General features: G+C 42.1%; 1 protein-coding gene across 1 annotated transcript; it reads left to right on the forward strand.

Annotated features, from left to right (window-relative positions):
* The first annotated feature begins 2,472 nt into the window (after positions 1–2,472).
* On the forward strand, positions 2,473–16,466 carry CD83 (CD83 molecule). The gene is made up of 5 exons (XM_085051816.1): positions 2,473–2,714; positions 2,843–2,973; positions 12,609–12,825; positions 12,938–13,041; positions 14,690–16,466. The coding sequence occupies exons 1-5, from the start codon at positions 2,672–2,674 to the stop codon at positions 14,846–14,848; spliced, it is 654 nt and encodes a 217-aa protein (XP_084907942.1). The 5' UTR covers positions 2,473–2,671; the 3' UTR covers positions 14,849–16,466.
* Positions 16,467–16,713: the final 247 nt, after the last annotated feature.

The raw sequence follows: 16,713 nt of genomic DNA on the forward strand, positions 1-16,713 counted from the left end.
GATCCAAATGAGTGCCCTTGCTAAGAGAAAGGTAGGCAGAACGCTGCGGTTTTACGTGCTGCTTGCTAATGTCAGTCACCACGTGTGTGGCTCTGGACTCACCAGAGCAGATGGTGCTTCTTCCTCGGTGAGATCAAGGGCTTACAGTTGGTGCAGTGAGTGGTACAGGCAAGGGAAGGAGAGCAAAAGGCAATCAGACACACCTGTATGAAAGCAGGCCTCATTAGGCCCACAGAACAATGCATTTAATGATAAACTTCCACTTATTCATAGAACTGTACAGCTCCTGCAGTTCCTGAGGGCTTTCAAAGATGTGGATCTGTTTCTCATGGAGAAGGCTGACAGGCAATCACTATCTCTTCACTCCCACACCCGGACCCATGCCACAGAGCTCCCATTGCTTCCACTGCTCAGTGAAACTCAAAGCAGCTTCCAGGGCTCTGGAGACAATAGACTTGATCTTTGAAACCATAGAAAGGATATTAAAAGTTAGGATGGAAAGTACAGCCCAGTTCAAAGTTTCCCTAAAGAAAAAAATCCCTACCAGGGAAAGTTGAGAAACAAAATTATTTCTCCTTTCCTAGCAAAGGGAGTTTCAGCTTTTGTTTTTTATATCTTGCTCTCCTGCTTCACGTAGTGTGCTGCGGAAGAGCAGCTGAGCTTGCAAATACTTCTGGAGGAAAAGGGCTGTTTTGCTTGAAGTTTTGCCTGTCCTGGAGGGAAAACCCATGTGTTTTTAAGAGTCCTGAATTACAACTAACTGAGGAAGAATGTTGTTTAACATCACTTTGGTAAATGTGTGTGGCATGTACATTTCCCAGTGCGGAAGCCTGACCATTTACACTTACCTTCAGTGCCCTTCTGTGCGGGCAAACTTGTGGGGGCAGGAGCTTTCTGTGGTTTGCTCACGGGGGCTTTCCTCATGATGAAAAGGGAGATAGAGAAGAGTTTTGCCTCTTGATGGGTTTATAAAGGGTTAACACGTAGCTCTACAGGACTCACAGAAAGAGGCTCTTGGGTGAAAGCTGAGTGCCCTTCTTGGAAACGGGCTTGATGTGGAAGTGACTCTTGGGGGCAGAAAAGTCATCATTTTGGTGAAGAACAGATGTGAAATATATTAACTGGAGCCCTCTTCGCTCTAAGATTTACTTCAGTAGCGCCCCCCCCCCCCCACTCACTTCTGTCTTCTCAAGGACACTATTATCTCACACAGGAGAAAGAAGTGATTTTCTCTCACTCTCAAGAGATCCACTGAGCTTCATATTTTACTTATACTTTCTAAGTAATAGAGTGAGGTCCTAGTCCTTGAAACCAGAAAACACAAAGAGAAAAATAAAGCTTAGAGTCTGTCATAATTACCATTATGGTCAGTGAAGATAGAAGCAAAAAGCTTTAAAAACAAGTGGGCTATTTCAACAGTGAGGACCCTGGTGAAAATTGCTGTCTGATATCCTTCACAGAACAGACTGGAGTTTCCAAAAGTGTTCCCCACCCACAGCATTTACCCATCTGAGTTGGAGTTTTGCATGGAGAGGACTTGTCAAACTGACTTCTCCTCACAAAGTTTTCTAGAGGTGATTTTGATTTAGGGTGCCCAGACTGGAGTAGCTTCCAGAACCCTGCCTTTCAAAAGTGGCTGACCATACATTCTCCACCCATCAAATCTCAAAAATCCCCCTCCTAAATAGCTTCTCTCCATCATGATCTCAGTAGTCTAAAGACAGCAGCCACAAGTGTTTTCCAAAAATAACATCAGCAACTTTCAGTTTCAGAATTTGTAAACGTTTCTTTGATCGACCTCAGACTTCCTCAAAAATTCTTCAGGGGGAAACAGCTCTCAGAGATCACAGGGAAAGGATTTGCTTTCCCCTCTGCAGATATCTAGAGGGGATGTCCAAATGGTTCCTATTCTGGGAGCTGCCTTGACTTTTTTCCATGATGAAATTTTCCAGCATATAATTTGTAAAATTATGTCACTCCACATGCTGTTGTTTGTCTTGAAAATGACAAAATATGCTAAGAAGAGATGATGTTGTACATCATGTGTTTAACTGTGGAGCTAAATGTGTAACTCTACTGAAACACAATTTGTTTTGCTCAGCCATGCTTATAATTCCTGTTTAGCCATTAGCCCCATGTCAAAGCGTTCCCATGGCGCTGTGACCTGAGTTCTTAAATGTGGTTTCAGAAATGTCACGTCATAAGGCCAACCTTTGCACAGGCACTGTGCTCTTAGAGCTGCAGAGAAAAGGTTGAGAGGGGATTTTGAGAAGCTGAGAAGTCCTTTCCCCTGACATTTTGTAACTCAAGAGAGATTTGTTCAGTGCTGATTTTGATGACTTTCACACCAACCCACAGGGCCCTTTGGTCAACTTTAACTCTGTTCAGATCAACAGAGAGGGGGAAAAAAAAGAAAAAAGGGAGGTGAGTTGCTACCAGTGCAAGTGTTTGCAGAAATGGGAGTGACCTCACAGATTTAAGGGGAGGAGCCTCAGTTCATACATGCAGGGATTTTCCCTATGACGAAGAACCTCAAGATAAGTCCGGGGGATTCCCCAGTCTGCCTTCAGAAATATCACTCTAGAAGAAGTCACAGCTTCATTCTGCTCTCACAGTCCATCCTGCAAAGAGGCAAGCTTTTGCCTCTCTGTGATCTGAACCAGTAAAAGCCATGTCTTTGGGAGTCCACACTCTGCTCATTATCCTGTGCAATGGTAAGTGGGAAGCCCTGCATTTTTCATTCTGTTCTTTCATGTTTGTTTTGTGGGGATATGTTTTGGGAAGACAGGAAGGATTGTGTAAGCAATCTCTTTTAAAGGTGATGTGTACCTGTGCTTTGCAGTGTGGTGCTTGATCTGTGGGACTTCTGTGATGATCCCAGGCATTGCTGTGAGGTGTGCTGAGGAAGCAGTGCTGCCCTGTACAGTTCTTCAGGACTCCTCAATCTCCTACCAGACAGCATCTTGGTATAAAGTAAGGAAAAAGCCTAAGTTATTTGAGCAGTCTGCTTTGCTTTCCTACCTGATACTGGCTTGTCTTGTACAAAATGGGTTGTTTTCTGCAGAGGCATCCTCCTGTCAGAGCAGCAGAGAGAAGGCAGCAGTGCAAGCATTTGAGCTGACCACAGAGAACAGGCATTTTCCATGTCATTGGTGATAGGCTATTTGAGCACGATTCCCTGAATTGTTCTTGGCCTGCTTTTTTATCTAACTATTGCTGGCTTCTGTGGATCACAATTCAGGTGATGCCCCATGTACAACCTGCCAAATACTACTCCAAAGAGAAGTCTTCCAGTACTTTCTTCAGAGCAAAAAATGGTATTTAAGCCTTGCAATATCAATGCTGTTGCCCTTGTTTAATCCCCTCCAATCAGGAGCTGATTTTTTCTTTTAGATAGAACTAAAAAGGTACTTGCTATTCTTTAGGAAGATTTGACTAGTGGGGTGGGCATAAGAGCAGGGGGTGCATGGAAGGCAGATGGAGAGCTAGAAATTCTGAGTTATCTCTTTGCAGTCGTGAAGTAAAAATCACATCTTGATTGCTCTGATTCAGAGTTTCTATCTCCAGGGCAGGAGAGACCTGCTGACCACCTGTGTGCAGACGGGGTCACAAGAATCAATCAGCTAATGAGCAGAAAAGTCCTGCTCAACATTATAAAGATGAAATTTCTTAGAGAGGTAGAATTGCCCAGGGGTGGAAGAGGTGGCTGTTGACAAGCTGTACTGCACCATGTATTTGCATCTCAGTGCAGAACTTCAGCTTATGGTGTGAGACAAATTAATGTGAAAACAATGAAGGTTTTGTTCTCCTCATTCTCCACTCCCAGCCATACACTCCTGCTGCTTATCATGAGCCAGTCCTGGTGGTTAGGACAACTCTCTGTTGCTTGTTATAATAGTAGAAAATCAATCTGTGAATAAAGATTTTGTGGGTTACAGAGTTGAATTACTTTCCTATGTAATGGTAGAGCAATGGAAGGGAAGAGGAAAACACCCTGTTTATAGTTGGTGAAAACTGTTAATTTATCTGTGCCAGAACATAAAGCCACAGCCTTGGCTTCCTCAGAAGTTTGGTCAGATACAGTTTTAAACTCATTCCCTACAGTAAACCAACAAAGTGTTTGTAATTAGATAGGGCTTCTGAGGTTGAAACTTCCAACGCATCTGAATTTCATTGCTGGTACAACAGTGAGCATCTGCCTACAGACTAGATGACAGCTGCACCTCAAAAGAGCTGTTTTGAACATCTGACTGCCAACCCACCAAGTGCAGAATATGTAGTCTCCTTTTTCCAGATTGTTGAACTAAGTACAGGTGGTGGACAGAGAGAAGAGAATAATGCATTTGGTTGAACTTTACAATGGGATCTGGGATATGAATCAACTTATTCTTTTTTGCTTTCTACCTCAAAAGCTGGATAAAAATCTGTATTTTGTATCCAGATAAATGCTAATTATTTAAGGCTCTCTTTCTCCCACAGTGTCCAAGAAGGGCAGGGAGCTCATTGAAGGCAAACCATACAGTCAGGTGGACCTGGAGGAGTTGAGCAGAAGTGGTATGGGATGGAGGAGGAATAAACAGAGAGGTTGACTGGATCCCAGAAAATTCTCCCCCATAACAGTGTAGGAAGTCAACAAAACCAAAAACAGGCTGAAGTGTGAGGATCCTCCAGAAGCATGTGCTTCCCCAAGTTCAGTGGCAGCTGGGAAGGCCAAGCAGCAAACAGCAGCAAAAGCCATTCCCTGATGAAGAAGTGTAAGGAAAGCCTGTAGACCTAATTCTGTCTTGTCTCATAGCTCTTTGCAGTTCCACCTGGGCACAAAATGACTGCATATGCAGGGGAGGGTGATATTTGATGATGCCTTCTGTGGAGACCCTCTCTGGTGCTGCTTCCCTTTGCAGCCGTCATGCTGTCACAGTGTAGACTGCCACTGCCTGTCCCCTGCCCTGTCCCTACAATCCCCACTGCCTCCATGGTCTCTTTGCTCTTCCTGCTTCAACTGCTTTGCTCAGGAAAAGACTGGTTTTCAAGAGCCCAGCATGACAGAACCTTGCAGGTATTTTCTCTGCTGACACAAGAGGTAACAAAAGCTTAGCTCTTGCCACAGTCCTCAGGGGCTGATGGCACCAGCCATGGTACTGCAATCTTCTATTTGCCTGTCCCATGAGAGAGGTGGGAAGTGGGGACAGGCAGGCAGTTACACCAGCCCAAGCCACAGTTGCAGCCATATAAGGAAAAGCAGAGCACCAAATCTAAAAGGCTTTACTCTCCACAGGAAAAAGTAATTTGGGCTCAGTGTTTTGTACTGAACAAGCAATACTTCTTCTTGCGGGGCTAGCTAAATAGGCAGCAGCTTGAAGCTCTTTCTCCTCCCCTCTCTACTTTGGCTCTGTGCTGCTGTCCCCACCCAACACTGCAAATGGAGGCTGAAGGAATGGTGGAGTGTGACTGGGCAACCCAGCACAGGTAATTACTCTGTTATTTAAAAACAACTACTGAAAGATTAATCAATAAACACCACATATAACCCCAAAGGGCTAATTAAAAGGCAATTCCAACAAATGGTATGAAATTTCAGGCAGTAAAGTTCAAGGAGCTGTTAGGTGAAGTCTTTTGTATGAGGTCACTTTGAAATGTGAAGTAAATGCAACCAATTAACCTTTGCTTCTGTTGCTTAAAAAAAAATGATGGTGGCAACATTACAGTGCTGCTTGCACAGCTGTTTGCATAGGGTGAATGTTCTGTGAGTAAAACTCTCCTTCCCACTGGCACTTCTGTGTGCTCAGACCAATTAAGGGCCAGTTTGTTACGATCTGCTAAAAATAAAGAATATAATTTAAAAGTATTTGCTGTAAAGAGAATTGTCTAAAGGAGTTAATATTCTGCTGTCAAAATCCAACTGGGTGTAAAAGAGGTTTGTATTTGATAGTTTCTTCACTTTTGCTAATGTCTCATACTGCAAAAAAAGAGCATGGATGTGTTTAACCTGCTGTGCATCCAGGAGGTTATTCGAGCTGATTATTTTCATGTGGGAAGTCACCTGTGTAAGCAGTTCTGGTCAGAATCAGGACCACAGTCAGTCAGCTCAGACAAAATGATTTTTACTTAGAAATATATGAAGTAGGCTGCCAAACACACTGGGGAGAAGGTAGAGCACCAAGTCCTCTTCCAGCCTGGTGTAGCTCTCATCCCGTTCCCTATGTGGCCACGGAAAAGAATTAATAATGATGATAGCCTTAAAGTGTGGTACATTTGTAGGAGTGCTGGGCAGCCTGCATGCCAGAAACCCATATTTGAACAGTGTGGAAGTTTGCCAGCTGAGAACTGAAAAGTAGGTCTTTTTTGCCTAAGCACCCAGGCACTAGGAATTGTCTATGGAAATGCTGGTTTGAATCTCCACAGCCCACCTACAAGATAAGAGTCTGGGTAATGAAACTCTACTTACCTTTCTGCCTCACAGAGCTATGGAAAATGGAACAGTTTCTCTTTGTGCAGCGCACTGAAAATGAGAACTACTTCATAAACCCTCATAATTATCACTTTATATTCAGTTTGAAAATCAAGTTTAAACACACGCAAATGAAGTCCCAGTGGATATTTCACTATTTTGTTCATGTGGTAGCCAGAAAAGTCTTAATCTAAAACAAATCTTGAGGAAGAGGAAAGGAGGCTGTGCTTCAGTGGAGAGAAATCTGTTAACTTTATAGCACTTCCCTGAAAAATATAAAATTGTGGCAGAATAAGAGGTGCAAGTAATATTACAAAATAAGAATAAACATTATAGACATATAGTATTGACTACACATTCCTTCAAAGGAAAATACTTTTGCTAGAGTGCATAGCTGTGATATATTAGCATAGGTAAATAACTGCTAAATTACTTTAGCCTAATTTCTAACCTATGCAAAGAAATGCAGTCAAATGCTCCTCTAACATCTATTCATCTCTAAGTAGCTTCCTCATATTGATGATTTAGACAGGAAGGGAGCAGTGGAAATGATTTCATGACCAAAACAATTCTTTTGCCTGACATGAGCTAGGGCTGGATGCCCTAGCTAAAAAAAAGCCAAACCAAACCAAACAACAAAGAGTCTGTGTGAATGAGTCAAAGGGCTTTTCCAGCTGACTCATGTGTCATACACAGCTCCTTTTCTGTTGTTTTGGTGTTGGCTTTTGGATTTTCTTTCTTTGTTTCCTTCCCCCCTCCCCTTTTACAGCACACTCAGAGTTCACTCACATGTGCCCACAATTTATGTCTGTTATTTTCAAATTTAACTTTGGTATCTCTACATGACACTGTATAGGAACCATATGGATGCACCTTTAGCACTAATTGAATGTGGAAGTGCTTTTGTGCTGAAAAATACACCTATTAAGCGGTTTCAGCTCAGTTGTGTTTCATTATATGTTGGCTATTGGGCATTGCCAGAATTCTATATATTTTGCTACAGCAAATAAATTCCTTCTGGCTGTATGTTTCTTTTAGCTCTATATAACAGTCAGAAATTTCAACTTGGCCATTATGCCTGATATAATTTTAAACAAAACCAATTTTACAATAATTTCACCCTCACTAGAAAATAATTTGATATTAATATGTTCCACCTTTAAACTGACATCAGTTTTGGGCCTCAACAAATTTTTTTGAAACAAAAATTTCCTTTTATGGGAAAAGCAGACTACATTGGCACTTTGATTTACCTGGAAGACAACGTACTTCCTTAGTATGGGAAAAGTTTGACGAGAAAAGGTATTTCATGAGAGCAGAGAACATGAGTTAATGTGAGAACTGCTGACTCTCATGTGTTTATGACAAAATTAAATATTAATTGATTAGTTGGGTGTGTGTACTACAGCATAGGTGAATTGCCTTTTTTAAGGGTACTACCATGTAATGCTATAGCAGTTTTCAAAACAACAGCTAAAACCTAGCTAGCTAGAGCTTAGGAAAGTGTTCCTCCTCCTTCTTCCACCTGGTTTTCAGTTCTCTGAAAAAGAAGTATTTGCTGAGGAGCACTTAAATTTTGGGGGCCTGATTATTTGATCTAGGTTCATAATTTATCCAGTCAGAGAACAGAAATATATCAGCTCAGTGGTATTTTCAATCAAACAACTCCCATTTTAATATCCACTGTATCACCACCATTGTTCTTATCAAAAAGCTCTGGGCTAGGAGAAACTTAATAGGAATCAGTCAATTGACTAGAGAATATTTTTGGGAAAATCACAGCCTCTTTAGACCAACTGTTTCCAAGCTTTTGGGAATTAGAGTAACTTTCACTTAAACTCACTAAAAACAGACAACTAGAGCTGGCTGCTCAAGGCTGTGTCCAGTTTAGTTTTGAATATCTCAAAGGATGGAGACTTCCCACCCTCTCTGGGCAGCCTATTCCAGTGTTCAACCATCCCACAGTAAAAAACATTTTTCTTTTGCTTAAGTGGAATTTCCTGAATTTCAGTCTATGTCCATTGCCTCTTTTCTTGTCTCTGAAGGTCACTGAGAAGTGTCTGGCTTCAGTTTCTGTATCCCCCTGGCAATCAGGTTGAATCAATATTGATGAGATGACCCCATGCCTGGTCTCTTCCAGGCTAAACTATCTCTTCCGCTCCTATGTCAGGTACTCCAAATTATTAGTCATCTTTGTGGCCCTTTACTGGACTCCCTCAGATATGACCATGTCTGTCTTGCACTGGGAGGCCAGCCCTGAACCCAGCACTCCAGGATGTGTCTCAGCAGGGACTGAGCACAGGGTAAGCATCACCTCACTTCAGCATCTGCTGAAGATGTTCTGCCAGGTGATTTCTGAAAGTCTGCCACAGACGTTGCTGAAGGACAACATATATGTGACACTGAACATAAACTCACATGTCTTTTGGTTTTTAACTTTCTTAATTGTTAGTTTTATGCAGATAGGCAGAAAGGTTGCCAGCCTGCAAGTCCCTGTTTCCCAGCAAAATTCTTGCTTCAGTAATCCCCAGCAGATAGCATGGTAAAGAAGCCCTTTTTATGCAAATAGATTTACTAGAATTTCCACCTGTCCCCACACAAGTCATCATTTGCATTTTGAATTTTGGTAAAGCCATTAACAGCAAACATGGGAGCAGGAACATCCTCCCTTTTGCATCTGGAAGTGGGGAGCAGGGGAAGCTGGCATGCTGCAGTTTGCTCAGCAGTGAGGTGTAAGAGAAATTAAACACAAATGAAACGTGGGAAGAAAAGATTTTTCCACTGATTAAAGAAGAGGACAGTCCCTACACAAGTGGATTGCTGTCACTGGCAGCGCTTGCTTCGATCTCTCTAAGCTTGTGTGGAATTAATTAGGTAAAACCCCCAGCATTTACCTTGGGCAGTGGTATCAACTGGAGGATGCTTAGCATGAATTAGAGCTGGTTTATCATAGAAGCTTGAGCTGCAAAATGATCTGTCCACTGAGAGAGTCTGCCAAGTAATTCACAAGAGGTGGCAAGCAAAGTGGCATTTTTTGTAATTTTAATTAGGTTTGGGGAAGGGGGGAGAGGTTATCTTGAATAGACAAAGAGGCAGAACGATGACCTTACTGAACACCTCATGGACTTCCTTTTATACAGCTGGGATGTGAGGATGCAGTCTGCAAATTTGCTTGGATGTTTTCTCACTACTTGGAGAATTTGAAATGGGAGGGGGTGGGGTTTTTTTTTGTTTGGTTTTTTTTGTTTTATTTTGGTTTGGTTTCTGGTTTTTTTGGTTTGTTTGTTTAAATAAAATAACAGGAGATAAGATTGCTGTGGAAAAAGGCTTGGTTCAGGCATCAGAGAAAGGGTTGCTGTGACCTCTGCGTAGGGGTGGATGCACTGCCTGTAGAGGCTGGAAAAATGCCACCAGATGTCTCTGCAGCCTAAAAAATGTTGGGATGCTGCTGGGCACACAGCACCCCCACGGACCGCTTTGCTTGCCTTTGCCCCTCAGTAAAGAGGAGATTTAATGGAGGAAGAAACGCGTGCAAACCCCGAATTAAACCCACGCATATGACCCCTTCCTCCTCCTCCTCCCCAAATGCAAGGTTTGCAACCCCCATTCAGGTCACCACTGGTTTCTCTGTAAGTGAGGGAGCCAGATTATGCCACAAAGTAACTTTTTTTCTTGTTTTGGGTAAAAGCATGTTGTTAGTGCAGTTTCATGACACTGCTTTGCCTTACACAGAGCAGGACCAAGGCAAAATTCAGACAATCTTGTCTGCAGGGTCACCATCATTGTGTTCGCAACAGCAGCTGAACACCTTATTAAGCTTTAGAGGCAATAATCAATCTTATCCCTCACTGTTCCCATGAAACGGGGAAGTTAAATCATTTACCCAAAATCTCACTTGGAATAAGCGCATGGTCAGGCATGGGATGCATGGACATAATTGAGTTCTCCCTTTTAGGAGCAGTGCTGATTGCAATTGCATTCAGAAAGATCAAAGTGCTTTCTCATTCCCAGATCTCAGCCACAAGAACACACCACCATTTACCACCCAAGACAGCAATTATTTATGCTGCCAGTGAATTAAAAGAAAAAAACAAAACCAAAAATCCCTAAACAAATCTAATTCTTTGTTTGTACCTCAGACCTCCTATCAGCAATTTAGGGCAATGCAAAGGACAGCCAGGCTGGTTCCTTTTATTGCCCTATGGGCAGTATTAAATTTCACTGAGGAAGGGGGTGGTAAGGGAAGAGAGAGTGGCAAAAATTAGATCTGAGGGAGGTCAACTATATCCACTTAACTGCTATTGACCTAGTTGTAACCAGAGCTGAGCCCAGCCTGGGTATTGGAATTCCTCTGGCCACATCTCTGGCAATGTGCAGGGCCTGAAAATACCTAAATCCCTGTAGCACAGTTCCCTTCAGCCTGAAAACCACCATACATTCTGCTTGTCTTGTAGCTGCTTGGGGCTGAGTGTAATAAGAAAGAGAAGCTGGGGTAAATTTACTGGGGGATTAAGGGGAAGAAGGTACTTTCTTCCCTCTTTCTGGGTAAAGTGTGGAAAGCCCCAGGAAATTACTGCTCTGTGTTTCAGTTGATGCAGTAAAAAACCCAAAACCTTTCTGAGAAAGAATCTTCACAATAAAAGAAATTTAGTGCTTTAGTCTCATTCCTCAGTTCCTGAAAAGTTCCCCAACTTTCAGCTTGTTTTACACCATTTTAGGCTGCAAAAATAGCAAAGTATAATGGAGCATCAGACCCATATTTCTCTCCAGACTCCCGAGTGTGCTTTCCTCCTGCAAACACATGAAAGGGAAACCAGATACTCCTGGCCTCAGTATGAGAAAATTGTGTTAATTTTAATAACTTACAGTGTAACTGTTATACCCCGATGCAGTAGCTATGCTGACAGAAAGTAAGCACCAACATATGACCCAAAAATGTGTCTATTGAAATAAAATAATAATAATAAAAAAGCCTTGGCTTACATTAGTTATATGTTTGGCTGAAATGCTGAGCCTTGGACTTATGAGCTGGCTCTGGCTTTGCTGGTCCCCAGAAAGATTGAATTCATTACTTGGGAAACCTTCATGGAGGGCAAGCTGCCTTGAATCCCAGGGAGCAACTTCGATGAATAAGAGTGGACATAGGCTAATTCAAACCCTTCTCTGATCTTTCAAATCAACTTAGTGATTTCTCTCTTCTTTGTGGTTCCCAGCCAATTGTCATTTTCAGTGCATCCTATCACCCTGCAGTATGAACTGTTCTGGGAATACACTTCATCCTCCAGCAGCCTCTCAGCAATGCCAAGGAATGTAGCTCTTCTGGTTACAATTAAGAAATTCAACATACAAATGCTCCCTAAGTGCACCAGAACCTGCTTGTGACCTTCATGCAACTGAATCTGAAGGAGTCGAAGCAATTTTTTGTTCTTTGGTTTCAATAATGAGTAGAAGGGAGGGAAGGGAGGAAGGGGAAAAACCTCTATTCCTCCAGAGAGGCAGCATGGTTTCAGGGGTCAGCTACATAGAAACTGGCACAGGGATGTGCAGTTTCCAGGGCTGCATTCCCACAGGGAACTCTGGGCTGCTGGGAGGATGCCAGCCGATGCTGGCAGAGCCTTTGTGCTGTGGCCCACTTGCTGGATTAGCAGGTTTAATTCTCACTGCTGCATGGCAGAAGGTATGCTGGCATGGTGAGCACAGCCAGCGGTGGAGCCTCCCTGCCTGCTGCCATGCTCTCCTGGGCATCTCTGGTCCCCAGAGACACTGCTAAACACCTGGATAGGGCTGTCTCTTGCTGCCTCTGCTCCATCCCTATGGACTGTCTCTCTTGGTCTGAACTCTTCTGGGGCCTCTGCATTGGCCCACTGAGAGCAGATTCTACCCCTGCCTTCTGTCATGTTGCTGTGCAGGTGAGGCTGCTTAAGAAGTTATTACAGAATAGTTCTATAATTCTTATTTATATATAGAGTCAATTTAAGCAAAAACACAAATACTTTTGGATTGTGAGCATGAACGTGTTAAATGGGTTTGAGGTTGTGCTCCCTCCTGCTTGTCTTCAGCCTCTGCATTTTCAGCCATAAGCTGGCTTTAAAATTTTCTTTACCTTAAAACTGAGGATGACACTGTTGCCCAAGAAGAGAAATATATTTGTGTTTTCCAGATGGCTGGAGACAGTGAAGCAATCACATGGGAAGTCCTTGATGTGGAATCTCATTATCCACGAGAAGCTGGGGGCTCCTTGGAGCTCTCCAATGACACCTCATATTCCCTGAGGATCAAAAATGCGACCAGCCGGAACAGCGGGACATACAAGTGCACTTTGGGGGTGCAGAGCGGAGAGCGCAATCTGAGCAGCACAGTCACATTAAAAGTAACAGGTACAGTAGAGAACTTTGACTGTCCCATGCTCTGACTGGCATGTCAGGAAGGTAACAATTTTAAAATATTTACAAACACCAGAGCAATGTAACACCTTGCTTTGTATTTTAGGTTGCCCTGGGATAGAAGAGGACAAACTAAAAAAATACAAAGGCGAGCTCTTCATGTTGACTTGCCTTGGGATATTTTACTTGCTGCTCATCTTCTTTACCTGTGTAAGTAATTCCCTTTCTCATAAGCAAAGCAACAAAACCAACCAAAATACCCCTACTCTTTTCCTCTTCTAGCAGCGCTTTAACACAGCTGGAAGTTGATATCCATATTTAATTCATGATTAATCTCAGGTAAACGAGGATGGAGTTTCAAAGAGAGAGAATATTTCACTGCATCCTGATCTAACTCAAATGATCAGTTATTTTCCTGCACTCTCAACACTAATTTCTGCTTCCACTCTGTGTAAACTACTCATCAGTTTAAGGACACAGCAAGAGGTCTTTTGGTTAATACCTGGGAACAGCATTTGCCCAAGATGGAGGCACAGGCCCCTGGGATTCCTTCCCCACCTATGCAATTGCTTTGTGTGGTGGCATGATGGACATGTCCAAGTCCACCTGGTTTTTGCCTCAGTGTCCACACCTGTAAATCAGTGATAACCCCATTTCAGACGAGCATTTTTGTGAAGTCACATCTTTCTTGTTAAACAGACATTTTAAGATACATGGAAAAAAAAACCTCATTGGGTGGTTTATCCATACCTTTACTGCTGGCTGGTAGTCTGTGCCTCCTGGCTCAGAGGCAGCATGAATCTTGGGTGTCAGTACAGTGGCTGCATTTGTAATAAAAACTAAAACAAAATCAGCCCCAGCATTTTGGGAGGTTAGATTTAACTTTTGCTGCCTATTCCGTATTTGCCTTCTTGTTTTGCTCCTCAGCAGATGAATCATAACTGTTGATCAGAGTATATCTAATTAGCTGCGCTAAATGTAGCTTTCCATGTATCTTCAGGGAGCAATTAAATTTATGCCTGTCTCTTTTTTAGATTCACAATTCTGCCAGTAATATGTGCTGTTCAGACTAAAGTTTGACAAGATAAATCTTGTAGGAATTTGTTAGGATGGAAGTATGAAAGCAAGGATATCACTCAGAAGAGAGAGATGCCCCATGTTTTTATCAGTGCCCTGAAAGAATTTCAGATCTCTACAGAACTTTCTCCCCACCCTTACATAAAAGAAAGTCACAGTTTTAGTAGTGCAGTTATAAAAAACAGAGCTGTGTAGTGAAGATAATCACTCTGGTGGAATTATATTTATCTTACTTTTGGGTGAGGCCCTGTCTCAGGTATCAACCTAGCTTTCATCAAAATTTAATATTGACCCAATCTCACAAGTGAGGTTCATTATTTAAAATACCTGTTAAGTTCTTACAGGTTGCCTTGTCCTCTTCCTTAGTGGAGATTGTGCCTTATCTCCACTGAACTCAACAGCGACATTCAGTTTGGAACTGGTTGTCAGGACTGGGGCTTTACTTTGAGAACTTGATGAAAATATTTCAGGCGCTGGCTTGCATTGAAGGCAGGTGGAAGCACACTTGCGAGGGCTTGATGGAAGGCCTGTTCAGATGAAAATGGGAATCAAATATAAATTTCCTTTTTTGACTAAGGCTTTTGTCTTATAAAGTTCACTGATTTAGCAAGAAACAGCAGTTTTTATTTGTACTGGGTGCTTCTAGTGACAAACAAATGGGAAAGGTGTAATGAGCTATGGTTAGCAAAGAGAAAAAGGAAAACCTTCAAAAGTTTTTGGTTTTAATTGCCTTTCACATGAATTCTCAGGTTTAAGCTTTCTTTTGTATTTTCTCTTTTAGACATGTCTAAGAAGAGAGAGTATGTCCCCCAATTACCAAAAAACCAGACCAGATATGAAGCACATGCTCACCCTCATCAATGTATGTGAAATGACAACTTTCCAGCATTTAAACAGCGACAGAGCTTGCAAAAACGAGCTTGCTTCAAGTTCTGTCTAAGTTGATGTTGATGGCACTGTGGAGTCATCAGTAGACACAAGCTGGATGGCTGAGTGGTACGGAGAAGAAATAAATGATAATATGTGGTCTCTTCAGGACAGCCTGAAGGTACAGGTACCTTGCCAGTGATCTGCTTGTGCTGGACAAGTCTTTGACAAGCCCTGTTATGGGCTACAGTAATTTCTGAGAGTTAGTCAGCTAAGAAATACCTTTACAGCTACACAACGTGTTACAATGCTGTTATGAGGTTGGTTGGTATCAACTTTGTTTCAATCTGCTGTGAAGCCCTCTTTTTCTGAGCAAGAACATGTTTCTAGCATTAAGACTGAGTTATATGGAGGCCTTGGCTGTGCAAAGCCAGCAGATTAAGCTCTTCACAGGACTGATGTCTCCCACCTTTCAAAAGCAAACACAACAGGTGCTGTGGTATGAAAAGATAAGTGTGCAGGGCTGTCTCTGCTCTGAGCCTGCTCCTGGATGGAGTTCCTTTACTGCAAATGAGATGTAACTCATCATTGTGATGTTCAAGTAAACTGAAGAGGTAACTTCGTGCTCTTGAATGGGATGGATCAAAGCAACATCCGCTCTTAAATCTTAGACTGACAGACAGGCTGAGAAGGCAGAAGATTTTCTCAAAATCTTTCTGGACTGAATGGACTTTTTATCTCAGCAGGAGAAATAGGGACATATTTTCTAGATTAATCTATAGGAAGCTTCAACAAGACTGTTAATCTTAAATAAGAGTGAAGAAGCCTGTGATATTAAAGACATATAAAGATGATTTATTTTGTGGTTTACAAAACATGGAGTCAAAGGTATGCAACACTTATGTCAGTCAAGTTACACAAGTGAGGACCAAAGCCAGGGCTCAGAAGAAATCAAACAACCACATCTTTGGGATTTATTAAGCTTGTTATGAGATGCAGGAATGGCAGATGGAGGACATGAGCACCTGCTTTTGGTGTCAGCAGTGTATATATGGGAAAAAAGGACATGAGAAAAGCTGAATTCAGGCACACAATAAAGGGGGGAGAAGATTTGTCCTTTTGGATCAAAGCACAAGGGAGATCCTGTAGTCTCAGTTCAAGGAACCTCCCTCTATTGGATTGCTAATGCAGAAGGTGAAGGAAAAGGAGTCTAGAGTGACTGTGGGTGCTTATGCCATAATATCAGAATTTGAGCCCAAACATCAGAATTTGCATACCCTGAGGAACACAATCTTAAAAAAATACTTCAGGAACTGACCGGCAACATTAGGATTTTTAATGCAGTTTGGAATTCCAGGCTGTTGACAAAGAGATCTTTCTGTAATCCTTTGACTAATTTTGAAGTGTTGATGGAAAGACACTGTACATCACTCAGTACTGGCTCTGTGAGCAGGGTAGATGTCTGCATTACTGGAGTCCAAGAGGCTCCTGACCAGAATGACTTCTAGTTCCAAGGGATATGCAAATTACTTAGAACACAGTAAATTAATGCCACATTGCTTTTTTTTTTTTCTTTTTTTGTAATTTTCACATTTAAATGTGTGTAGCATATTTGAAATAAAAATTCAGAGGTAACCTACAATTTGGTTTTGTGTGCCACATATGGCAAATAAACCCAGAAAAACTCCGTATCAATTGCATTTTATTTTACAACTAGCATAATTACATCAAATAAGGTAGAGATCTGATTCAGCCTCTTCTGCAGGACAAAGCATGCATGTGTGTATAATTGATTAAGCAATGGATAATTTTATGCGCTTCTAAGGACATAACACCATTTAAATTTTCCTCAAAATTTCACTTTCTGTCCAAAGTACATTATAAAACACCTGTTCCCTACCAAAAGGCAAGTCATTAGGGAAAACACAAGGGTGTTTC

Source organism: Lichenostomus cassidix, chromosome 2 (assembly GCF_008360975.1).
Source record: "Lichenostomus cassidix isolate B80296 chromosome 2, HeHo_3.0, whole genome shotgun sequence".
NCBI classification, from domain to species: Eukaryota; Metazoa; Chordata; class Aves; order Passeriformes; family Meliphagidae; genus Lichenostomus; species Lichenostomus cassidix.

Excerpts from the sequence above, each read along its gene's own strand:
- CD83 (XM_085051816.1), top strand. The coding sequence starts at position 2,672 with ATGTCTTTGGGAGTCCACACTCTGCTCATTATCCTGTGCAATG. Across the intron at positions 2,715-2,842 it reads GCTCATTATCCTGTGCAATG|TGTGGTGCTTGATCTGTGGG; the intron begins GTAAGTGGGAAG and ends TGTGCTTTGCAG. Across the intron at positions 2,974-12,608 it reads AGACAGCATCTTGGTATAAA|ATGGCTGGAGACAGTGAAGC; the intron begins GTAAGGAAAAAG and ends TGTGTTTTCCAG.